The sequence below is a fragment of the Sebastes fasciatus genome, chromosome 20 (genome assembly GCF_043250625.1).
Source record: "Sebastes fasciatus isolate fSebFas1 chromosome 20, fSebFas1.pri, whole genome shotgun sequence".
In the NCBI taxonomy this organism is placed as follows: Eukaryota; Metazoa; Chordata; class Actinopteri; order Perciformes; family Sebastidae; genus Sebastes; species Sebastes fasciatus.
In genome coordinates this window covers 1,009,732-1,036,297 of record NC_133814.1, presented here as the reverse complement: position 1 = coordinate 1,036,297, position 26,566 = coordinate 1,009,732, and the positions used below count along the sequence as shown (strand labels likewise).

Below are 26,566 nucleotides of genomic sequence, written 5' to 3'. Positions count from 1 at the left end.
AATCTCCCATTACAGCTATTGTGTTACTTTTTGGATCTAGCCAATCAAGTAACTTGCCTAGATATTCTTTAAACAAAGCCATAGGATAAGATGGTGGTCTGTAAATGACTGCTATAACTATGTTGTAAGTCACACAGTTGTACACTAAACATTCCAAATTTACATCTGGTACTTTAAGTATTTTGCATGTCAACTCATCTGCACTATACATGCCAACACCACCATGTTGTTGGCCTTGCAATGCAACCAATGTGGGGTTTTTGCTGCTGTATGATGAACTTCGAGGACAACTATCAAAAGTATAACCATTGATCTTTACAGAGTCAAATGAGGAAATAGCAGGTAGCCATGTTTCTGTAACAGCAATACAGTTAAGCTGCAAATGCTGCGTACACAATGCCAAATCTGATACATGTCAACTCACATTTTGCACATTCATCAAAAACACTGTAAAACCATGTGTATTCATGTTGTGCCTTGTTATATTTTCAACCAAGAATGGTGCCATACTCTGAAGTGCATCCTTAATGTCATCCCTACAATATATGGTTTTATCCTCAAACTCTTGAATAACCAACCCCGACAAACTTCTAACACGACTTAATGCCACATAGGCTTGTCCTGCACAAAAGATTTTTTTAAGACACACCACAGCGCTATCAACAGTAATGCTTTGTACTTTATGTACAGTACAGGCCCAAGCTAGTTTAAGTGGAATTTGCCGGCGCATTCCACCTTTATTAGTAACCCTTTCCTCTTCTGGTTCAATACCTGTAGAGCCCATTACAACTGCTGCAGAATTAGCTGAGCGTTTCCTCCTCTGTGCACCCACTTCATTGTCATCAAATTTGACAAACACAGTTTGAGGAAACTTATTATTATCATTGGCATAAGCTATATGGTTTACACTGCCACATACCCCATTAACCAGACCATCCACTACGTCTACATTTTTACACAACATTACACAGGCATCTATCCCCAAATGCAGCACTTCAACCAAACATGTATCATATGCTTTGGCATGATGTCCACTCAACAACTCAAGCTTGCCTGTTTTCTTATTATTAACAAAATCTTGAGCGTCTATCTTAATATATTCAGGACAAGTCTTAAATAGCTGCTTAACATTATGCTTGTTTATTTGTTGGAAATATGTGTGTAAAGCTGAGCTAACTTCACCGGTTTCACAACGTTTCAATGTCTCAATGTCACTGTGTAGCATCGGGGTCCCTCTTGAACGCGTTCTCACTCTGTTCAACAACTGGGCAAATACGTGATCTTTTTGCCGAACGATAGTTTCTAATTCTACAACCTTAAATAAGCTAGACCACAAATCAACACCTACATCATCAACATACAGGGGTTTCCTTTTACTGGAGGCAACCGGAAAAAATCTCCAACAGCAATGACATCAACATTTCCAAACGGGGAATAGTCACCAGATTGCTTAATCTGTCTTAATCTTCCATGGATATAAAACAACAGTAAATGATCAACCATGGAGATTTCGTCGATTATTAAAATCTGCGAGCTACTATATTTAGCACGTAAAGAATTAAGCTTCTCTTCACCCAATGGCGTGTAAGGTAAGCGTACATCTTTCCCGATACTAAATGTGCTGTGAATAGTCGCTCCATGTAAATTATATGCAGCTATCCCTGTAGGAGCAGTTAACAAAACACAAATGTCATCAGCATGGCAACACGCTGGCGACAACAACCTCATAGCCTCATACTGAACAGCCTTTATCAAATGACTTTTACCGGTCCCTGCACCACCTGTAATGAAAACATGTAATGTGTCTGGCTTTTTCCCCATTACCTTATCCAAACACCACTGTCTAATCTGATAAAAAATACACATCTGTGTCTCGTTCAGAGATCGAAGTAACGCCAAACCGTCACTTCTGCACATGATGTTATTTTTCTTTTCTAAATGTGGAACTTGCTCCCTACTCACTCCTAAATCAGGAATATTTTCTAACTGCTCATCCACTACCTGTTCCTCGTCTCTGAGTAGCTGTTTGCATTCTAAACGCTCTAATTCTTGCTCTTGGCACAGCTCGCACCAGGCGTCTTCTACAACACCATCACCATCAATTGCATTCTGGATATTATCCAACTCATCTGCATCTTTTTCAAATTTGCTTCTATTTAAATCAACAACAGACTTGACCAAATGTAGCGACCCATCACCTAATCTCACACGACCACTACTGTAAAGCTGCTCATACGTCTCAAAACCTGCTGGTTTTAGCTGCACATCCTCACGATACGGCATGAACAACTGTAGAATACTCTGATAAAACAGTTCTGGATTCTTTGTCTCAGAAAATCGCACATACCGAACAACTGCAGGTTGTGTACGTGTTCTTTGCATAACAAAACCTAAATCATTGTCTAGTTTAAACCTATTATCAGACTTTTCGTTTTTAGACAAAACATGATACTCTGATGCAAATGTCGCCATACACATGCCGTTAAAACTGGAATCTTTCGGCCTATTCATATATCTGTCAACAGAACTAGTCATCCACATGTCTTCTGTGGTAAGATCCTGTGATGACGTTTTTTGTTTTAACACACTTAAAGGCAAACTCATTTTAACAACATATTCCCCTACTGGCACAAAAACAGCTTTCCTTGAGCATTCCTTCAGATGCATCTTAGTTAACCTAAACACAGCCTCTTGAGCACACACATCTCTGTTGTGTAAATACACACTCCCTACATTTGTCAAAGCATCTTTTGCACACATCTTTTCTCTCCTTAGCTGCTTCCCTTTGTGCATTCCCTAACAATAGTCCCATCTCTTTTTCTGCCTTTGAAATATAAGAAATGATGTACATGCATATGCGTCAACCACATACTGGATGTCCATATTTGCATTCCAGCATTTTTTTTTTTAACTTAGTTTTTATTGCAGTTTCAGCAACTTATACAATCATCATCACATTCTTTACCACTGTATTTTCATTTTATAGCTGTCTCTTTGTTTTTACACAAAATCTTACAACTTAAAACAGGGGGGAGAGAGAAAACACAAAAAAAAGCATTGCAGCATTTTAATAGAGGTTTACTATACTGATTAATCCAAACTTCATTAGCCTGCCTTTTCAACACAACATGCGTATTCCTACCAAAACACTTATATGCAGCTTCAAAAATTCTTTGATTTATACCTCTTTGTTCAAACAACTGTTCTACACTATCATAACTAGCATGCTCTTCTGAAAGAGCATCCTTAATTGCTTTCAGAATTTTCGATGCAACCTCCTTGTCCATTTTTGCAGAGTTTTTCTGCCCCTGATTCTTGCTCTCACAATGTGCCAAGCTATTTGTTTCATCTACCTTACACTTGCATGTTTTCTTTTCAACATTTTCGCGACATATAAATGTGCGAGCTGATGCTGGCCTGGAAAATTGAAACGACAAACAGTTTTATTCTTTTTACACGTTTTTGAATGCCGCTTTGAATGCTGTTGCACAGATGTCACAATGTCCTTCAACGGTTCATCTTGTGATGGTAATTCACAAGTCACATATTGATCAATCAATTGAATTACCTCAGCATCTGTGTTTTTATCAATTAATGGGGCATTCTCAATCAAAAACAGGCAATGGACATGTGGTGAACCATGTTGCTGGAATTCTACCCTATAGAAGTAGTCCTTTATTTTGCCTACTGGATACGCTGGGGACATCAATACCTCCCTCAAAAAACAATGCCAACGAAAATCAAACATTCTCGCTGCAGTGACGGGATTGCGACGCAAAAGCTCACATCTGTCTGCCCATTCTAAATCTTCAACCGTCTCTGTTCTACCTTCCTGTTTCAAAATACTATCAGGAAGATTTTTCCACCGCATATCAGCAGAAGAAAATGAACAAAACCACATAGGGACACCAAGCTGACAAACACAAGCCAACAAGTCACGTGGTGCTCCCTGCCAAAAAGCCGGGGTACCTCTAATAGGTCTAAGAAAACGAAACCCATCATCAAATTCCAACAACTTCTTTAAAGATTCCTCATTATGCAACACATCTGCACTAAGTTTCTGAGATTTAGCACCTCCTTTTCCTTTCCGTAATGCTATGGATACATTTGACACAACTTGTTCAACATCAGACATGTACTGAGCAAAAAAGATGTAATCAACATATTGTGAAAATCTATCATCAGCATGTAAAATCCTGTTATTAAAATAACGCGACAATGTCAATCCATACGGTCTACTATTATGGTATGCATAACATCCCTGTGGAAACAACACTGGAAAACATTTGGCCTCATTTTCATGATCAGAGAGCAATTTAACAGGATTATTCCCTTCTGCCGGTGCCACATTCAATACATCATCAACATATTGATCCAGCGCTTCCTGACCAATATCAACACGTGTCCTGAAACATACAATGTTGCTGTCTATCATGCAAAAGGTCATCTTCACCAACATCTGGAGATGCTTCGCCACCTTCTACATTAGTATCACTCCTTCCCTAAAACGTCATCATCTTCTTCCCTACAAAACTTATTTAGCCACGCTTCATTAAACTCGACATCTTTATAATGTACATTTGTCTGTTTTAAATACTGCAAAACTTTCCTAATGTGCATCGTGTCAACAAACTGATATTCATAATGCCCTTTATAAGTTAATTTACGCTTCAATTTTACAGGCAACAAAGATCCTTCCATGTTAGAACGGGGCAGCAAATGATTAGTCTGCACAATATTTGCTGGAACACATGTCACCGGTCCATGTACTCCATTCTGCCCACCTTTAGATAATGCTAATACTTTCATAAAGGGTATATGTAAAGCTATCAAATGTTGTTCTAAGCTATTTAAACATGCCAATTCTGCCGGAATGGGAGGAACCGCTAAATTGTTTGTTGCACATTCGAATGGCATTACACCTCTATTAATCTTACCATTACACGTGCAACAAATCCACATCTGACCTCTAGCTGAACTCAACCACTGACACGGCATTACACAGTCCTTATTACATTTATGTAAATAGTCTTCAGTTATACATTTATCTGCAATTGAAGCTGTTTCTTTCCTCTGTTTATAATGATCTCTGCTACATTTTACAACCTGATGTCTAAACAACAATCTATGGCAGACGAAACACACAAAATCTGGCTCGTCTTTAACTTTGTCCAAAAACTGCTCCATGACAACATCAACTGCTCTGCCTTTTCTTTCACTTCTTGTCTCCTCAATTTGTTACCTCCTGCAACACGCTTCTTATGCTCAGGATTTCAAGCATACTTCCTTGTACTCTTGGCTTTTACATTATGCCTGTGGAATTCATTTTCACGGTATTTAATTTGACTAATTTCTTTAACTTTCTCTCTATGCAACACACTTTGCTGATATTTCCTTCTATTCATTTCCTTAACTTCCTGTCTATGCAACACATTGCCCATATATTTAAATTTATTTTGGAATATTTTTCTAATGTTGAAATATTTAGAAAAACAATAATTACTCTTTGAGCTACAGATAGTAACATTACTCTGAGCCTCTACCTTTGTATTCCTTCTACACATGAACTGGGTCTCAGATGAATTACCCACTGTACACAAATCAAAGCAAATCTGCTTATCAACATTCTTGACACAGACTCTCGGCTCTAAATGATTATTCTCATGTTTCAAGTATATTTCTTCATTTGTCAACACTGAACTAACACTACTGAATTTGAACCATCTTGCACCACTGTATGTAAATATGTCCACTCCAAAAGCATTTGCCGTCACTTGAATTTCCATCTTGGTTGCTCTACTGCCAACATACCTCATTCCTGACTTGTTAATATACTCTGCACCTGAAACATATTCTTTATCCAAAATCTTCATGTGTTCTGCACTATGATTCTCCATGTAGTTTACAACAGCACGTCTAACTTTTAGATGACTTTCATCAGAACCACAGATGACTTCAGATACTGATATGTATCTGTATGCTATTACCATCCTCTGGGATTTTATTTGTTTTGCACACATCACCTAAAGACCCAAATTCTGTATGTACTTGTACATCCTGTCTCTCAAACTCCAAGTTGCATTTACTACATAATGTTTTTGCAACGTCAGTGCACACAGGACTAAATTTGAGTGTTGTTTCACTCACCTCATCGACAACATCACAATCTGTTTGCTGATCCGTTACATCATCGGCAATATACACTACTTCTTCAACAGCCTCGTTCACAAGACTTGAAGTTACAACTGGAACAGTTGTAACTTCATTGTGTTAGGTTCTGAAGTGTTCTCTGCACTTTGCCCTCTAACACTGTACCCTTTAGAATAAGAACTACTCACTTTGCAGAAACCATAACAACGCAGCAACTGAGGCTGATGAACACAAACAACTGTCTCATCATGGTTACCATTGCAGTTCTCCAAGTAGATCCCCTGGTTTGACAAACAACTATTCCTGCAACTATATTCTAGCCATCGGTCACCAAAATATGTGAAGATATTCACACCTAACACATCTGCTGCAGCTTGGATTTCCACTTCAGTTGCCAACATAACGCATTTTTTAAGTGCTAATGTACTCCGCCACTGAATAATATTCACATCTTAAAATATTATTATGTTCCCTTGCATTCCTTTCCAATTGCCTAATTGCAAGCCTCACATTTCTGGGGTTCTTTTGTGAGCCACTCACAGCTTGGGAGACTGCTCTAAAGAAACAATTACCATCATCCACAATTTTCTCTTTCATACACAGAGTCCCCAACATACCAGCTGTAGACACTGGTGCATCAGGCTTCTCAAACTCCATATTTAACTGTGAGCATAAAGCCTGAGCAACGTCTTTACTAAGGGGATCAAACTGCATCTTTTTAATAGTCACATCACTGACAAACTCAACATCTGAATTAACAGTCATAACATCATGGGTTTTCAATTTCTTCGAAGCACAACTTCCCATTGACATGCTACGCTTGGAACCTCTCACATTGTTGACTGCTGATGCAATACTACAGTCCAGTGATGCACCAAAACCTAACTACAGTCCAGTGATGCACCAAAACCTAACGCAACGGTTTCAACAGCCTTTACAGAGTCTTCACATCTCACTGCTGGACTAATACAGCTATATCTGTGTTCATCTGAAAGCATCTGCACAACGCGAACACCAGCAATCTCAAAAAGCGTTTGCTTTTTAGAAAGCGATTCAGCCAAACTGCAGACGTGATCATGTAAGTCTTTAAGACAACTAAAGTAAACGACGATGCTCTGACCATCTCCATCTGACACTGGCACGGGAATCGACCACTGCATACGCTCCATTTTGACTAATGACTGTACATGTACTGCTACTCACTGTCAGGAAACATGTGGCATTTTTAGTACACATTGTTTCCAATCCATTTAACAGACTGGTGCATAAACCGCCCTCAATGAGGTCTCCGTCAACCACACCTACAACACCAAAGTCACCGTTTTTCAAACTCAAACTGCTGTCCATCAATAAATGACCATTTTGGCAAATCAGACACACTTAAGAGTTCGGAAGAGCCAGTGATCATGTTGTTGTCACACAAAGACGTATACAACCTGTCAACCAAAACTACACCATTGTCCAGATCATTAGAATGCCATGAAAACACACTGCCAACTGTATGCTTTACTATGCCTACCAAACCTATAGCCATACACTGAAGGCACATACACTTAAACCGACCATTCCCCTGATGAAATGATCCTCTTACGCTGTTTTCAACCCTGGTAGAAGTGCAGTCTTCAGGCTCAGCTGCAATTTGAATGTTTTCCAAATTAACATGTTCACCTGCCACTTTGCCAGAAAGAACTTCTACAACCTCACCTGTAGCATCAAGACACTCAAAAGCATCACTTGGAAATGTTCCCCTGACAGAACTGCTAAGCTCAGCTGCAACATCATTGTCTGTAAACACTGTAGCTCCATCCTCCATGTCAGGATCAACTTGACCTGCCTTGACAGAAATGCTACTAATGCTAAACCACTGTGCCTCTAAAGACTCCTTTGGATTCCTGATATGAAGCATCAGGTCATCAAGGCATGTGTTGAAAACAGCCACAGGCGTGCCAATATTGGTTGCCAACCCAGACGCATCACGTGTGCCACAATCAACTACCACAAAATAATCTTTATGTTGAATAATGGCACTAACTGATGATACTAATGATACTAATATATGTAGTTATCATGTAAATCTATTTACATAATACTGTCAGTGATATAGGTCAGTAAGTTAAGCGTTATCAAGGGTCAACCATGGACTTTTGCATGCCCCCCCATGGCCTTGTGCCCGGGGACAGCTGTACCCTTTGTCATAATGACATTATAGCGGATGAATAGATGTCCGACACACGGTGAAATATAGTCCGGTTCGCGGGATTTATCACTATCACTATTTAGCAGGCGGTCCCGCAAAAGCCACTGGTGGTAAGAAACACCGTTGAAACACTAGCTAGCTAGCTAATCCTAAAAGTGCACTGTCATTTGACCAAATTCCCCGTTACCTGTATTGTGCATCCCTAATAAATGCATTCCTGAAACTGGCAGTCACACAGTGGAAAAACAAAGCCACACTCTCTTAACAACAACAACAGACACATAACACACATATAAACTAGTATAAAAGCAATATACTCACTAATTTATACTGGCTTTCGCTGATGTGGCAGTAGTGTCCTCTGGTCATCTGCTCTGCTCTGTCTGGACCAACCCGCCACACCCAACCTTCACTAACATGTGTCCTCTGGTCATCTGGTGCTCTGCTCTGTCTGGACCAACCCGCCACACCCAACCTTCACTAGGGTCACCTGCAGCGCCCCTTGTGGATTGCAGGCGATATGACTGATATTGCTGTTTTGATCAACTATTTGATTAACCCTCTGAAACCCAAACATTGATTTGATTGATGTATAATATTTGTTCTCCTTTTTAAAATGCGGCTTGAAGGTTAAATTTAAAAAATAAAAAAATAAAAAATAGTAATAATCATGGATCATAATGTTAGTGTTGACACAGAAGAGGTTGATCAATCATTTGTATATGCATATGATGGAGCACAGTCTTAAAGTTCGATTTCCCTGCAATTGGCAAAGACCCATGCGCAGGTAGAGGCCAATCAATATTTCCAGCTCCTTAACAGTGGTGTTAACATTGAATCAGAATCAGAATCAGAATCAGAATGGTGTTTATTGCCAGGTGTAAGAGGTATACACTAGGAATTTTCTTTGGCATTATTGGTGCGAGACAAACTGTATAATAACAAAAGAATAGATAAAAACAGAAGAATAGATAAAAACGTTAGAATAAAATAATAAAAATGTACAATTTACAAATTACAAATAAGCTATAAACATGATATAAAGATAGTGCAAATATTGAGAGAGGGGGGAGAGTCAGTGTCGGCAGGGGCGTGGGGGGGGGCAGTAGTGTGTGTGTGAGGGAGAGACAGTCACAGGGGGGCGGATGGGCTGTTGGAGAGCCCCACTGCCATGGGGAAGAAACTGTTTTTGTGACGTGAGGTTTTGGTCCTGATGGACCTTAACCTCCTGCCAGATGGCAGAGTCTGAAAAAGATTGCTGTGATGTGCAGATTTTCGTACACTGTACAAATTAGTTTGCTCCTTCAGTAACTCAAGCATTTCTGCTGTGATGAACTTCCTGAAATATAAGTATGAAGATTGTCTGGGGGTGTGACACTCAGGGGCTTCAAAGGGTTTCTTTCTCCAAGAAAACTGTTTTTGTTCCTTGGGCAGATGTATTTTGCTGCCCAGGGTTCATCTTTGGTTGAGGTACTTCATCTAAATCACCTGATTCACTACAGTCTGAATCACCAGACTCACTTGACTCATCATTCTCCATGTGTTTGTTGCTGGGAGTGTAATCAGGGTCTTCAGGGTCTTCATCTGAGCTACCTTCACAACCCTCAAACTCACTGTCGTTTCCCTGGATTACTGCCAGTGCAACCTGAACACTGTATTGCTTCTTGTTATCCATACTACAGAAACAAATAAAATGGCATTGAAATATGACTGCAATGGGGTAGAAAAATCTGGTTTATCTGTTTATTTTATTTACTGATAGGCGAAAATGGTTTCCTTATACATTTTATTAATAATCTAATTAATATAACATGATTTTTTTGTTTACATTTGTTTTAATATACTTTGAATTGAACAATATAAAATATATTTACTAAAGATCATTGAATCAGCTAAATTAACTGAGCATGATCATTTTTCTTATTGTGACATATACAGTATGTCACATCAGGTTTTCTGTGACAATTTTAAGGTTAAAGGCCCGATGTGACATATATGTCACAACGATATTTATCTGATTTGTTTTATATCAATTTGTTCAAGAAATGTGTTCACAATAGGTTAAATGTAATATAGAACTTGTGATGTAACCATTATAATTGATAAATGGCTTGAATCTTACCTTTAGCAACAAAAAACAAGCTTTTTTAATTTAGCTGTTTCTGTCACATGTGTTAACCTGGCACACAGACATCTTGGAAATGTTGTTATGGGAACACAAAATCACATGACCTGTCACATGACCCACCAGGATGTTCAGTATGTGTCACTTAGGGACTTCATGAGTTAAAGTCAAGGATAAAGCTGTATAAGGAACTTTCCAGAACATTTAAAGGACGTGTGACACCTGTGTCACCGTGGGTTCTTATGGGTTTTAATTATGAGCCTGTTATGTGTCTAAGAGACCAGGGACAGCAAAGAATAAGGGGAAATAATGGATATGAGAAATGGAGTTGTGTGAGAACCAGCTGAACAGCTGTTTCCGTGAGTGACCGGATAAACTAACCAGCTAAAGCAAGTAACATCATATCATTGTAAAGTCTGCTATATATGAAGCTATAACTCATCTAAGATTGGTAATAAATTCAATATAGTACTGGCAGAAGTATTGATACTTAACAGAAACGTGAAGGTAACGTTATCAGTCCTATCACTGCCTAATGTAACTCGGCGCTACGTTTTACGGTGCTGTAGCCTACCGCAGGGGAAACAGAGAGAGGGGGGGGGACTTTTTATAACATTATGATAGCAACCTAGATCATAAATTAGATACTGATGATGATTGTATTGTATTGTCAAATGTATTGAAATGATGCTGATAATACAGCAATTAAAAAAAATAAAAAGAATCTAATACTGTAATTATAATTATAATAATACCCTAATACAGCAATTCTAAAACATTTTTTTATCTAATAGCGTAATTGCTGATCACTGGTTCCACACATCACAGTGTAAACACAAGGTCAGCTGTCACCACTGTTCATTACAACAATAACCCCCAACAGTCAAAATGAGTTGAGATTATCCATCACAACCAGATCTCAACTTTACTGAGCACCTAAATTTAGCTGGGTTAAAAAATACCATTTAGTTTAAAAAGTGATACAAATATTAATAAAAAAAGTCTGTATTTCATTTTTTTTTAAATCGGAACTGTCATTTTTGTTTGTATCATGATCTCATTGGTGTCACGGCAGTGTAATTGCATAGCTAACTTGCATCTTTATATCCTGAAATCAACTGCATTTCTTCCTTGATGATGCATCATTTTTTGTTGTATCAGGTTTCATCAGTTACCATAACCATCTATAAAGGAGCTTATAGTACATTTATATGTAGTTTAACTTTCATATATCACACATCCTATAACCACCAGCAGTCTACAGTTGTGAACTTCAGGGTTACTAACCAATTCCAAAGTTGAGCCTATCTGGCGTCAGTGCTTCAGATACTCTAGTAATGCTGTATTGTGCAGTAAATATGTACAGTAGATATCAGCAGAAGACACATAATTATAGACAGCTTATTAGACTGTACAAAATCTCCTTTGTTTTTTTTCCACAACAGTCACATGCATCATGTTTCCATGTCTCTGTGGTTTCTCCTCATGGACTCAAGGAAAAACTGAAGTAGTCCAAGTTGGCCAAAAGATGGCGCTCACACCAAAATAGTGACGTCACATTTCCCCATGTCTGACCTGTGGTGATCTAACAAACAATTAACAGCAGTTCTTAAAAAAAAAATAGCACATTTCCAAATGGAGTTTCATGATCAAGCAGCACCATCTGTAACAAAAGACAGAAATAGAGATGGTTGTCTGAGAGTTAGATGTCTGTTCATCACATATAAACACAGCATTATGATTAGAAAACCGTTTTCTTGTTGCAGCTAAAGTCAGTGGTTTGATTTAACAGACAACAACCTCTATGTTTACCCATAGACATTAAATTCATTGAATACATCTGCGATAGGATATTTGATATGTCTGATAGCTTCTGTGGAAGTGTGTCCCATTTTCATAAAAATATACTAACAATCAAAGTAAACTCAAATCAGAGTACAGTTTATATTAATTCAGCTCAACACAGAGTCCTAGTATTCCAAACTCAATACCGAGTATGAAAACAGTCCTGATTAAAGCATCAGTAGGCGAGATTGGAGCAAATATGATTAAAAAAGTTATTTTTATAAAACGATCGTTATTTCCTGACAGTAGTACATGAAACAGGTAATCTGAAAAAAATCATGTTCCTCTGTGTCCTCCGGTGCTCCTAACGGCATCCTCAAGATTACATATACCGGACGAAAACAAGCAGTCAGAGCTGATCTGAGGTCTGCTGTTCATCTGCCGTCTCTGAGCAGCTGTCAATCACCTACGAAAGCCGACCAAACGGTCAAACTAGGCAGCGCAGATCAAATATGAATCAATATTCTGTTACTGTAATGTCTATTTCTCTCCTCAATATGCTGAAAGGTTATTATGGGATTTTTGCCCAGTGATGCCAAAAATATACTGCCTACTGCTACTTTAACACATGTAACTCCAAGCAAAGTACTAAATAATCCTAATTTGTGCATGTAACTCAATTCAGAGTACTATAAAAAATAATAAAGTAAAAGCAACTCTAAACAAGAGTGCAAAGTGGGCGTGGCTCAAAGGAAGAGCACCTACGGGTGCATCCCAAGTCTCTTATTTGTCGTTTCCTCGCTCCTCGCTCCTCGCTTGAACTGTAAATTGTTCTGCTGCACCATCTTGAAGACCGTCTCAAAGCTCTTATTTCTGCACCGAGTAGCGAGGATCGAGGAGGGATCTCTGAGGAGCGATGAGCGAGGAGGGATCTCTGAGGAGCGATGAGCGAGGATACACAGAGCAGCCTTCACTTAAGTCTTTTACCGACCGACACGCCCCCTTATTGGATAGCAGTTACTGATTGGATGCTGCTGCTGATAGACACGCCCCCTTATTGGATATCAGTTACTGATTGGACGCTGCTGCTGATAGACACGCCCCTTATTGGATATCAGTTACTGATTGGACGCTGCTGCCGACCGGACTGATCTGATAACTTTACCTCTCAACATCAGTGGAGTTTCATATCGGAGTGAAGACAGATCACAGTGAACGTTTTATATTTTAGTTGTCTTCTGATTCACCATCTAGTTATAATCTGTGTTAACTGAAGCTCTGAACAGCAGCAGAAGGACCTGCAGTATCTCTCCTTCACACACCGGCAGTGAAGCAGTCTGACACTGAAAGAGCTTTAGAGCACCTGACAAACTGAATTAAAATAACTTTCTGCATTTATTAGAAAGATTTTTCTTTTCATGATTTGTTATTTCCACCGTTAACTTTTATTAAAGATACTATTAAAGTCTGAGAGAGAAGGAGAGTCTGTCTGTCAGCAACAAACACCTTTTACATCCTTTATCCTCATTTCCATTCAGTCACATGAGCGTTATTTTTATTTAATGTGCAATAAATAAATAAATGTAATATGTGCAATAAATAAATGTAATATGTACATATGTGCAGTCTATAAAGTGGTATATAGGATGTATAGTGTAAAGTAAGTGTAAAGTGCGCCAGTGGTTAGAGTCCAAGATGGTTGCAGAGTGCATGTTTAAAGGCAGATAGTGCATGTTTAAACTTCTTAAAGTCCTCCTAGTTCTCATATGGGGGTCAGCCTTGGTTGTGGAGCCTGATGGCATGAAGGACTGACCCAGGCGCTTTGTGTTGTGCCGAGGGGGGATGAGTCTGTGGCTGAAGGTGCTCCTCATCTTGACTAGCTCATCATGGAGGGGGTGGGAGGGGTTCTCCAGGATAGCGTCCAGCTTCCTCCTCATCCTCCCCTCTGCCACCACATCCAGATCATCCAGTTCAGATCCAACCACAGAGCTAGCCTTCCTCACCAGCCTGTTTAGTTTGTTGGCATCCCTTGAGTTGGTGTTACCCCCCCAACATGCCATGGCAAAGAAGAGGACACTGGCTACTACAGACTGGTAAAACATCTGCAGCAGCCTATTACACACATTGAAAGACCTGAGCCTCCTCAGGAAGAACAGTTTGCTCTGTCCCTTCCTGTAGAGGGCCTTGGTGTTGTCAGTCCAGTCCAGTCTACTGTTGATATGTACTCCTAGGAACTTGTAGGTGTCCACTACCTCCACCTCCTCCCCTCGGATGGTGATGGGAGTTGGGGGCCTCTTGCTCTGCCGGAAGTCCACCACCAGCTCCTTGGTCTTTCCAATGTTGAGCTGGAGGTGATTGTTATCACACCACCCTATGAAGTTCTCCACCAGGGCTCTGTACTCCTCCTCGTTGTCATCCGTGATGCAGCTGACGATGGAGGAGTCATCGGAGAACTTCTGTAGGTGGCACGTACCCGAGTTGAAGCGGAAGTCGGAGGTGTAGGTGGTGAACAGGAAGGGTGACAGCACAGTTCCTTTGGGGGCGCCGGTGTTGCTCACCAGCACATCTGACAGGCTGCCCTGCAGTCTGACATACTGTGGTTTGCTGGTGAGGTAGTCCGTAATCCAGGCCACCAGGCCATGATCTACCTGCATCGCTGAGAGCTTCTCAGCTAGCCGGAGTGGCTGGATAGTGTTAAAGGCGCTGGAGAAGTCGAAGAACATGATTCTAACTGTGCTGTGCGGCCTCTCCAGGTGTGTGTAGGCTCTATGGAGCATGTAGGTGATGGCATCATCCATACCGATGTTTGCCTGGTATGCAAACTGCAGGGGGTCCAGGGAGTCGCTCACAAGGGGCTTGAGGTGCTGCAGAACCAGTCTCTCAAAGATCTTCATGACGTGTGACGTCAGAGCAACTGGCCTGTAGTCATTGGGGGTGCTGGGGTGTCCCTTCTTGGCCACCGGGACGATGCAGGAGGTCTTCCAGAGCTGGGGCACCTTCTTCAGCCTCAGGGAGAGGCTGAAGAGGTGCTGGAACGCTGCTGCCAGCTCCCCAGCGCACGCCTTGAGCACCCTGGGGTTGATGTTGTCTGGTCCCCTGGCCTTGTTCACGCTGATCTTGGAGAGCTGCTTCCTCACCTGGCTGGTTGTGATGATCAGGGTGGGTGTTGTGATGTCTCCAGGTGTAAAGGACATGCTGGGGCTGTGATCCTGAGGGTAGGTATGGGGGGGGGGGCAAGCTGCTGCTGCCTCCTGGGGGAAAGTGCTGGGGGGAGGAGGAGAGGTGTGGAAGGGGGGGAAGCAGGAGGAGGAGGGTAAGGGGTAGTATGGAGGGGGGGCACTGATGTTGGTGAGTGGGGACCCAGGCTGTCCTGCTGAGCTCATGGGGGTTGGTTGGTCAAACCTGTTAAAAAACAGGTTTAGCTTGTTTGCATGTTCCTGGGTCCCCTCAACACCAGGGCTTGTCTGTTTGTAGCCAGTTATCTTCCTGAACTCCCCCCCCACACACACACACACCTCCCTGGAGCTGTCGTCCTGTAATCTCCCCTCCAGTCTGTCTTTATAGCTGTCCTTGGCCGCCCTCAGCTCCTTCTCCAGCTCCTTCTGGACAACCTTGGCTTATATACATAACTAAAAGAAAAGGAGCTTCAAGGCACACGGCTTATCATGCAGTGTGGTGGCCCATGTCCCAGGCCTTCATGTCCCCAAAGTCTACAGATAATCAGGCTCTTGCAGCTCCACATGGTGCACACGTGGAACAGAGAGCAGCCCTGCCAGTCGGTCTCGCTGGCCATGTCCGAATCGTTACCCCCTCACAGGACGTGGTGGAACCACACCAGTGTCCCCAGCATCCTCGATGGGCTCAAGGATGTCCCCCGGCTGTGAGGCAGATGTTATGGAGCACCGCACAGGCAGTGATGACGGAGGGGACAAAGGTGTGGTCGACCTCCAGAGCCCTGAAGAAGGGCAATCTCCACCGAGTCTTCATCATGCCAAAGGCCTGCTCTATAATGGAACGGGCCTTGGCATGATGCTGGTTGAAGCAGGTCTGCCCCCCCCCTCGTAGTGGTTCTCTATATGGGGTGATGATGGCCACATGTCTTTCCATGCAGGGGTAGCCACCGTCACCCAAAATCTAGTATCCTGCAGAACCCTTCTCATGAATCTTGTATTTTTTTATTGTATACTTAAGGGAATATTGATGAAATTGGCTTATTCATTATAAAAATGTCTTTTATCTGTTTTTGCAAATTAACTCTTCATTTATACACTTATTTCAGTCTGCAATTAATAACAGAAATGTAAACACAAGTAAATGTGTTAAACAGAGTCCACAGTTGTCGGGGGCTATCTTTTGTGAGTGAACATGGAACAGATAACACAGCTGTCAGTGGATCCAGCTGTGATCAGCTGCCGCCATCATCAGAAACGGACGTCGCTTCACTTGACGCTTCAGAGGAAACGACGTCTCATTTCTCTCAAAACATATTTCCTTGTTTCCTCTCTCCTGGCATGATTTCCTTGCGTCTCTCCATGCTTCCATGGTGGGAGGGACTAAGACGCAAGTAAAGGAAACGTGGATGCATTAAGAGCTTTGGGATGCAGCCTACATCTCACAGCACATGACCACTCAGTCTGCCTTTGCCTGAGTCAGTTTTCACTGTGGCAGGTCACTGAACATTTCTACTAGCCACACAATTGTTTTGTCTGCCACTTCTGAAATCTATGTAGAACGCTTTAGAATTGTAAACAAGACGACTGTGTATTGGCAAGAATCTGGCGATAACATATGTATCATGATACAAGGGTTACCATTCAATATATTGCGGTACTGTAAGCAAGACAATATATATCGCAATTTTTTTTTTAATCTAATTTTAGGAAAACTGTCATAGTATAAAAAACACACCGCCATATGCATAAAATCTGAGCAAAATTTGTTTAACTTTTTTATGCAATCAGAATTGTAGGATCTGCATTTGCATTTATCACAGACAACGCATATCTTTGCAAATAAAATAAAGTATTGACTGAGTTAATCTTTGCATGTAAACTATTAATTAGAATTCAATACAGAGTTTTTGAGAATTGATACAGTATCACAAAACATAATACTCGATATTTTTGTCCACCCCTAGTAAACACTGAGTCAGCGGTAACAGACAGTAGAAATATGGATCATGTAACATTAATACCTGACTATTTTTAATTTAGGAATTGCTTTTTAATAATAAATATTTCTTAATATAAGGAAAACCTATCTGCCATCGTGGCAGTTGGCCTGAAATGTTTACCTGCCACAGCCAACATTTAGCCTATATTTGGCAGGTGGCAGGTGTTAATTTCATTCCCTGGTTGAGGTACATGAATGATTCAGTGTGGCTATGTTAGAGGTTAAATTACAGTACAGTAATCTTTAACATGTGAGGTCATCCAGTGGAGGAATAGTGTAGTGCAAGTAGAAGTGATGGTGATTAAACATGTTCAGTGTATATTACTACACTGTTACCATAACGTGTCTCCTATGGGTCATTCCAATGTCAAACAGATATCAGACTACCTGATACCATCTAATGTAAAACCTCTTTTAATATCAATCCTGTATTATAGTGAAAACTATACATAATTCTAACTTGACACATGTCGAAGTGTCCTTGAGCAAGACACTAAACTGACACTGCTCCTGAAGGCTGAGCCATCGGTGTGTGAATGAGTCTTTAGATCAGATCCTGATGGGCAAGTTGGCTCCTTGCATGACAGCCTCTGTCATCAGTGTATGAATGTGTGTGTGAATGGGTGAATGCTGACATGTAGTGTAAAGAGCTCTGAGTGGTTGGAAGACTAGAAAGGAGATATATAAATGAAAGATCATTTACCATTTACTTGTATAACAAATCCAATCTTTTCCTTGAACGTTTATTTCCCAAATATACTTCTAAACTAACAATTCTTTTTCTTGATATATGACTTCATTCGACCATAACTTTTATTATGAAAAGATTAATACAGAATATTCTCCCCCCTCGAGTCCCACTGTATCCTTCACACATACAGAACATCCGAGCTGTTTTCATAGCATACATACAGAGGAAGCCCTGAAGATTGCCCAGACAGACATTGATATTTATACAGACATTGATTTATCTTTCACATGAAATCAATAGTCATAAAGTGATTAGCGAGAAACTTTTATTAGTCAAACATACTGGAAATATTACAATATAAGAGATGAGCATACTGTCACTTCCTTCTCCTTTTTCACTGCAATCAATCACCACATTAGCCTCCAGTCACTTGACTCTTCATAGACCAGGTTGGAGGTCTCAGAGGTCAGGTTGGCTGTTATATGTTGCTGCTATAGTGGGACTGGACTGCGTGCTGTGGGGGTCATGGGAGTCAGAGACAGCTCTCGGGGATAATCTTATCACAGGAAAGTTCAGATCAGTTATGTCCACATACAACAGACACCTTAGTAGTCATTCTCAACCTAAACGCCGATTGGGGAAAGTATGCAACATTTAGTACCGAACCTATTCAGTGCATCACTACGGGTCTATCAAAATACTGCAACTGTCACTAGTTTTGGCCCTCAGAACATCACCTTGTTATGAGACGGAGCAAACCAGTAAACTCAACAATGTGTTGGCTTCAACACGTTGGTCAGCTGAGAGAAATGGCACAGACTGATCCGTTCACCTATCAGATATCTACATCTCCTGGTTTGTGTGATCTCAATTCATCAACAGTTCCTCATGAATCAGGTTAAGCCTAGAACAAGTACTCCGTCGGGCAAATGCTACATCTTCCTTCTTACAAATTGTATTTGAAGTACTGCAGGATAAAAATAATAATAACCGTTGGTTCCAAACATTCCTAAATATATTTCATTAGTATCTGGGTATTTTAAGGGGACTGATCGGTCTTTACACTTCCGCATCCGTCTTATAGATCAATATACAGGTCATTCAGTAATATTACTCTTAATTATAATCCATTGTGAAAACAATGTTTTTGCCATCATTGGGCATATTGTAATTCAAGTGTTCTGAGAGTAAACTAGACTTCTGCTCCTCCTCCTTATGGCTCTGTTTTCAGACTTTAAAACATCTCGCTCCCCGTGACGGGAGACTTTGGCCGAACACAGAATTTGTCATTTGTTTTTAGAGGCTTTCCAATAATTGTAGTGAGTTTTGGTTCGGCTCAGTTGACGAGAACAACAGGACAGTTTCTGCTTTGCTTCAAGTCAAAAGATGATGAAAACAACAAGAACAAGAACACAAAGAGACCGTGTCCTCTGAAACACACGGAAAAACACAATGAGACCGTGTCCTCTGAAACACATGGAAACAAACTGCTTTCTGACAAAACAATAAATACAAATAAAAATAAAACAAATTCCAAATGGTCATATTACCAACAGTATCAGGTCAACTTTTGCAATAGTGCTAGTCAGGAGTAATTTGAGCATGGCAGTTTAACAGCTTTGTGTGCATATACAGTGAGAGAGAAGCCATCCGTCTACACGAGCACAGCTTCATTCATTCTGGGGTTTCACTGGGTGAGTAGAAGACACATGGAAACCTGCATTAGTGTACGGTTATGAAATAGCCCGTCTGGCTGCCAAAGGCTGAGCAGCATAAACGTGACCAACAGCTGACTTGGTGTATATATAGCTCATCTCAGGTACTGAGCCTTTCATGCTAGGCTAAGCTACATTATGTTCTAGTTGTTTGGATGTTAGACGTACAGGTGGAACATGGCGTGGAAGACATTCTATTACAATCAAGACATGTTAATAATTGATAATAGTTAATTGATTTGATAAAAACATTACTGACGCCTCACTTCAATTAATGCCAAAATGATGCTCAGACATAAAAGCACCGGGTCGTCGAGCAAAAGTTGAGCCCGGCTCATCTTCCACCACAACTCAGTGTTACGTCATCCAGCAATGAACTGCACTGGCCAGTCAAATACGTGCAAGTGCACATTCCTGATAGATTACTTTATAACGTGAATATGGTATTTGTTCCGTTACCCGGTGATCATCTCGATGATTGAGACACAATCTTCCAGAGTTGTGGAATAGGGACAGTTTTAAAACCGGCTGTGCAGGATTATTTTATTATTTTGGCATCTGATGACTCTAAAACATGTCTCTATTGTTCAAACTGGACTTAGTCACACGTCTCACCTCTTCCTTCCAGAACATGTCCACACTAACGCAGACACAGTGCTGTTCTGGGTCTGAACACACGGTAACAGTAGAAACAGAGTGGGGTTAGAACAGATTGAGTTGCAGGACTGGGTTTGCCTGCAGGTTGGTGTGCGTATGATATTCAGTGGTCTAAATCCTACCACTTGAGTTGGGATATAGACTGGGATGACTGTATGGTCAATGAGGACTGAAGAACAAAGTAACAAAGGGGAATTACTTATCCCGAGGCTAATGCTAATGTCAAACTAAGCTACGATGTTATGTTACTCCCTGTAGATGAGCTCTTTACACATGTGTCCAGTGCCATCTGAAACACAAGCCAGTAACCATCCAACCTCCTCTGGATGTAAAACCCATTTCTCTGGACATCCCTGGGACACTGGTTCTACCTGAGCAGAGGATTTAGCCGCTGGACTAGCTACAGTGAACAGCAGACTACATAGTATGGAGATACAATGAGCTAATTTCTTCAGTGAAACCAGTAAGAATTGTAATTGAGTGTAATGCGTGTCCTCTGTTGAATACTGACAGATGGAGTGGGAGCAGCACAAGCAGCAACTTTAAGTGATGCATTGTTTTGTGTTGTGTAATTCATAATGCAGAGGTTTTACTTCTATTTGTTCATTTACTTTCTTAAAGGGACTGTTTGTAAGAATCACAAATGTCTTGTTAACAGCGACAAACGTCCATTCACCAGATATTCTCAGAGCTAAACTAACTCTTCTGCAGTGTGGAGTGTGCGCACATGCACGTGAGAGTGTAGCGAGAACGAGCGCGGTGTGTGAGTGAAGGCAGGCAGAGGAGCAGAGGAGCAGAGACTCCGGTCCTGGAGACCAAAGCTACGGTCTCCTCCGCGTCCTCCGACCGCGGCCAACACTGTTTAACAGACGGGCTTCACTAGATACAACCAAGAGGTTTTGGTGCTTCACTGTAGTTTGTGTTGGAGTCTGAGTCTGAACAACGTAGCCACACGCGAGTACGCATGGGACACCGACCCGTAATGATTTATACGTGGAAGAAGTTACAAACAGTCCCTTTAATTAGAGAAATTGCTCAAAATTGGGATCTCTACTACAATCCAAAATGAGGTTGAATGAAACGTGGTCACATAGTGAGACGTAACTTAGAATATCAAACTGAGAGCACATTTTATTTACTGTAGCAAACAGGAAGATAGCAGCCAAGAGCTCTGATAGGTCAGGGAGAGTGGCCTTCACTTGAATTGACCAATGAGATGCATTTAGGATATCAGGGCAAAATGGCACACGGCGTAAACATTTAGTGGATTATTCTCACTGTATAAAACAAAGTTAAACGTACACATCCTGAACTAAAGAGACCCATTTGGGGAATGTTGTGGAATTAGTGTGAAGGTGTAGGGTGTGGTGGGGCACGTCTAGCCCTCCCTTGCTGTGACCCGTGGCTCAGCCAGTGAGCTGTGGATGATGCTGCTGATTGACTCCACCCCCTCCCCTTCCAGGAAGGTGCGGTGGTCTCCCTCAATGACGTGGACAGACACCTTGCCGTCACATACCTAGAGAAAGACACAAAGCCAGTCAGACACAACTCATTCAGCACGGTTTCACAAGCGTATCGGAGAACTACGGTGGCCTTCAGGTAACGTAACAACGTGAAAGTCTCTCTCTAGAGCCAGAGTTTGGTTTGTCCGTTCCGGGCTACGGTAGAAACATGGACTCTGTGAAGAGGACCTGCTCCTTATGGAAATATGAAGGACTCATCTAAGCTATACCAGTATCGGGTCCGATACTGTGCTCATGTACTCATACTTGGCTCCGACACAACGGCACCGATACCAATTTACGGCAGCGTGACGTTAACCTCTCGTCACCGTCACGGGCCGGTGGTGCGCCCGACCCCTCACTTTCATTGCGCCACAGGGCTTTGCTTGCAACCTGACTCTCGCGTGCGTTAGACTTCTTGGTCCGTGTTTCAAGACGGGTCGGGTGGGTTGCCGACATCGCCTCAGACCCCTGGCACCTTTTACGTGGGCCGAGCCCCGCCCTGGCAGCACGACGCAGTTGGGGCGCACTGAGGACAGTCCACCCCGGTCAACAGTCGCACCGGGAGCAGGGAGCCTCGTCCCTCCCCAACGGGGAGAGAGGGCGCAGCGAGCACTTTGTCCACGGCCCCTGGAAGCACCTTTGCCCCGAGCCTTTCCAAGCCGACCTAGAGCCGGTCGCGGCGCACCGCCTCGTATGCGGGACTCCCAAGCCTGCCGTGTGTCGCTCACACCCTCCAGCTGACTGTTAACGAGGGTCTTTAGGCTCAGAGAAGTACTTGTATCGGTACTCGATATCGGCGAGTACCCAAATGTAAGTACTTGTACTCGGTCTGAAAAAAGGTGGTATCGGTGCATCCCTAGTTATGAATATTATATTCCATTTCTACTAATAAATCCCCCTAAATGCTACACACTGGCCCTTTAAACTAATCTTAAATTCCAATTTTAAAAATAATCTTGAAATTCATGCAAGTGTGTACGTGTGGATGTTACCTCGCTGAGCTTGTAGTCAGCTCCCAGGTTCTGTCCATATTCGCTGTTGGTTTTGGCACGCAGCAGCGTCAGGTTGCCGTGGTATTTCGTTGCAGGCACATAGCTGTCAGCAGCCTTCAGCTTGTAGTAGAAGGTGGAGGCCGCAAAGAGCAGCGAGTCCCGGCTGATGTTCTTGTGGCTAGAGGTGATCAGGTCCACGGCGACGTTGACACGGGCCCCCAGGTCCGACAGCGGGAGAAGAGTCTCCACGAGCTGCAGAAGCACCAGAGAGAGAGATTTGGATGGAAACTGCTGGAGGAATTTACTTGTTGAAGCGATATATAGTGATAGAGCAGACCACGTAACAAGATGGAAACAAGGACAAACCACATAGGAGGGTAGCACATGATGTCACACATCACTCTCGTCTGCCTAACCGTCGTCTGTCATCTACATTATATCCTCTGATGTATGACCCTTCTTCCTCATTTCAATCTTTTTGACATTATAGTTTTAAGCTCTTGTACAAGCAAACTCAAAACTCTTGTCCTTAGCATGGGGCAGAGCAGATTGAAATAATCAAAACATAAAGGATAACTTTGATATTTTTCAACCTGAACCCTATTTTGTCATGTTTTTGTGTCTAACTGACTAATGGGGACAACAGTTTGTGAAACTGGTCCAGTATTGAGGGAGAGCGCTGTAGACGACGGTGCTATCGGGGCAAGCTGGCACCGTCATTTACGTTTTTGCCTCCGATTGTTATTTTAAGTGTCTGACATCATGGAAAGAGTCTCGCTCAAGAAGAAGTGTCCTTCTGAAATGTGGCGAGGCGACGTGTTGCTGGAAGACAACGGTGGAATAGTGGAATACATCCATGGTGGAAACAAGAGAGCCAGCCGGGCACTGAGTTGTGTTGGAGGACAGAAAGAGTAGCTTCGCTAAAAGATTTTCAATGTCATGGCTGAATATTTAGATGATTCCCACCATGTGGGTGAGGTTTTTGAAATCAGATTTATTTAAGCCAGAATATACGGATATTCAGATTTCTCTCTTTGAGCGGGACTTGGACAGACTAACAAACAGACCTGATCAAGAGGACATGTTATTTCTCTGTAGGGTCCTCTCCATAATGTAGTCAGACACTTCTACTAACAGTCTGAGCCTGTCGGTGGCAACAACAAGCACTTCTAGTGAACGTAACTTTACATCAACACTGCTTCTCCCTCAATACTGGAGCAGTTTCAGAAATTGTTGTCCCCATTAGTCATGGAGACACAAAAACATGGGGAAAAAGTTACCCTTTAATATTCAATTAGTCTTTTTCTGTAACAAATGCAATCCTGTTCTCTCCTCCCATAGCTGAATATGAATTATTGTGGCTGGAAATGTAAACATGCCACATTAAATTCACTGCCATTCAATTGTTTTATCAGAATTTCACTGCCAATTAGAAAACGTGAGACTTGTGTGTCTCTTGTGTGTCTCTTGTGTGTCTCTTGTGTGTCTCTTGTGTGTCTCTTGTGTGTCTCTTGTGTGTCTCTTGTTTGTAGTCGAGGACCTAAATCCGAGCTCAGATTCAAACAACTCTCTTCCTCTCAGGTGGAGAGTTTGTATCAGCGTGGCTCTGAAGTCAGCCATGTTTACGTGGTGTCATCAGGTCTCCACACAAGGCTGCAACTAGGACAAATTAGTGCTGGTTCACCCTCGTTGATCATCAGGACTCATAACTTTAAAGGTCCCGTATCGTGCTCATTTTCAGGTTCATACTTGTATTTTGTGTTTCTACTAGAACATGTTTACATGCTGTAATGTTAAAAAAACAACTTTATTTTCCTCATAGTGTCTGCCGGAATATACCTGTATTTACCCTCTGTCTGAAACGCTCCGTTTTAGTGCATTTCAACGGAATTGCGTTGCTAGGAAACAGTTTGGGTCCATGTTTACTTCCTGTCAGCTGATGTCATTCACATCCACTGCAACAGGAAATAAACTGGGACACAGTTAGTATGTTTACTTTTAAAACCGTGTAATGGTCTAAATATTGTAGATTTGTGACATCACAAATAGACAGAAATCCTAACGGCTTGTTTCAAACGCACAGTTTGTGAATACGGGCTGTGTGTATTTCTCCGTATATTGAGCGTTTTGATACTTTCACAGTATTTATATAGCACTTAAACCTGTTTTATAATATAAAAGACATGAAAATCTCACTTTTTACAATATGGGACCTTTAAAACCTCCACAATGTTCACAGCCAAATGGCCAGTGTACTAAAAACACAAGGTTTCATGGGTTGTTAAACATTCTGTCTATTACATTGCTCCAGCACCCGGAGACTCGCTAGAATGTTGACGTGATGTGACTGAATAAAATCTTCGGTGAGCATCTGTGTGTGTGTGTGTGTGCGTGTGTGCTGTATACCTTGTTGTATGCGATGCCAGTGAACTGCTGGATGAAGGCACACAGGGCTTCGGTTTCAGCCTCAGACTCCTTGCCTGGTGTCAACTTGGCCCTGTAGCTCTGCAGACCAAATGCTGAATTAACTAGACGTGACAGTACAGTTGTCCCAAATCTACATCATTAAATGCACAGTCATCTTTTCATTTCTGCAATGTATCGAAACATTAAATCATATTGTTCACGCTTGCAATAAAATGTGTGAAATACATGAATGAATAGTTGATGTGTGTCCCTGATATTCCCAGACAGAAATAAGAAAAATCCCAATCTTTCACTTTTCCTTTGTTTCCTTGCAAAACTGGTGGGAACCCTGCACATGCCCACTGACTGTGTGTGTGTGTGTGTGTGTGTGTGTGTGTGTGTGTGTGTGTGTGTGTGTGTGTGTGTGTGTGTATGTGTGTGTGTGTGTGTGTGTGTGTCAGCTCTTTCCTCTAACCTGCGTGTACGCTGCCACATAGGAGTGTGATCCATCAAACAGAAAGAGGTACTCCACAGGCAGGTTGTGGGTCTGAAGCTGGGAGCACATCTCAAACGCCACGCAGGCACCGAAGGAGTAGCCGGCGATCCGATACGGCCCGTCTGGCTGAACCTGTCTGATACAGTTCACGTAGTAGGCTGCCAGGGACTGGATGCTGTCCAGAGGAGCAGCTGGGGGGGAGACGGGACAAACTAAGATCAGCTCGGCTGGACATTGGATCAGTTCAATGGAAACACTCGCCATCAATGCTCCCGTTTGTGCTGGAGTAGCCAGGAGGGATCCTGGATCCTGGAGGAGGCCATCTACTACCATCTACTTAAACTGGGATAATCAAAGCAAACAGAACCATTAGGCCAAAACAAGAAGCTGATGATTCTGAAACAGAATAGTGGGTGAGCATCACATGATCAGTAATGACCAGAGACCCCACTATGAGCTGGATGGAGCTCTCTCTAGAGACCAGTCTGTAGACCAGAGGCTTTTATTTCCTAGTTGACGGATAGTTTGTTTAAATATCAGAACACAGATGTCCGTTATAAATTAACAGGAACCTGTGATCATCTGTCTTTTGGAGTTGAGAAGCTCCACAATCGCCTGCCGGCGTAGCTCGCTGGAGAGACGGCTACAGAGCAGCAGACGGGAGAGAGAAGAGGA

General features: G+C 42.0%; 1 protein-coding gene across 1 annotated transcript in view; it reads right to left on the bottom strand.

The window, feature by feature from the left end:
• Positions 1-18,428: 18,428 nt before the first annotated feature.
• Positions 18,429-26,566, bottom strand: part of fasn (fatty acid synthase) — a 58,755-nt gene continuing 50,617 nt past the window's right edge. The window contains 4 exon segments of the mRNA XM_074620449.1: positions 18,429-22,008; positions 22,990-23,241; positions 25,396-25,494; positions 25,871-26,082. Coding sequence (XP_074476550.1) covers positions 21,871-22,008; positions 22,990-23,241; positions 25,396-25,494; positions 25,871-26,082 — 701 coding nt within the window. The 3' untranslated portion in view covers positions 18,429-21,870.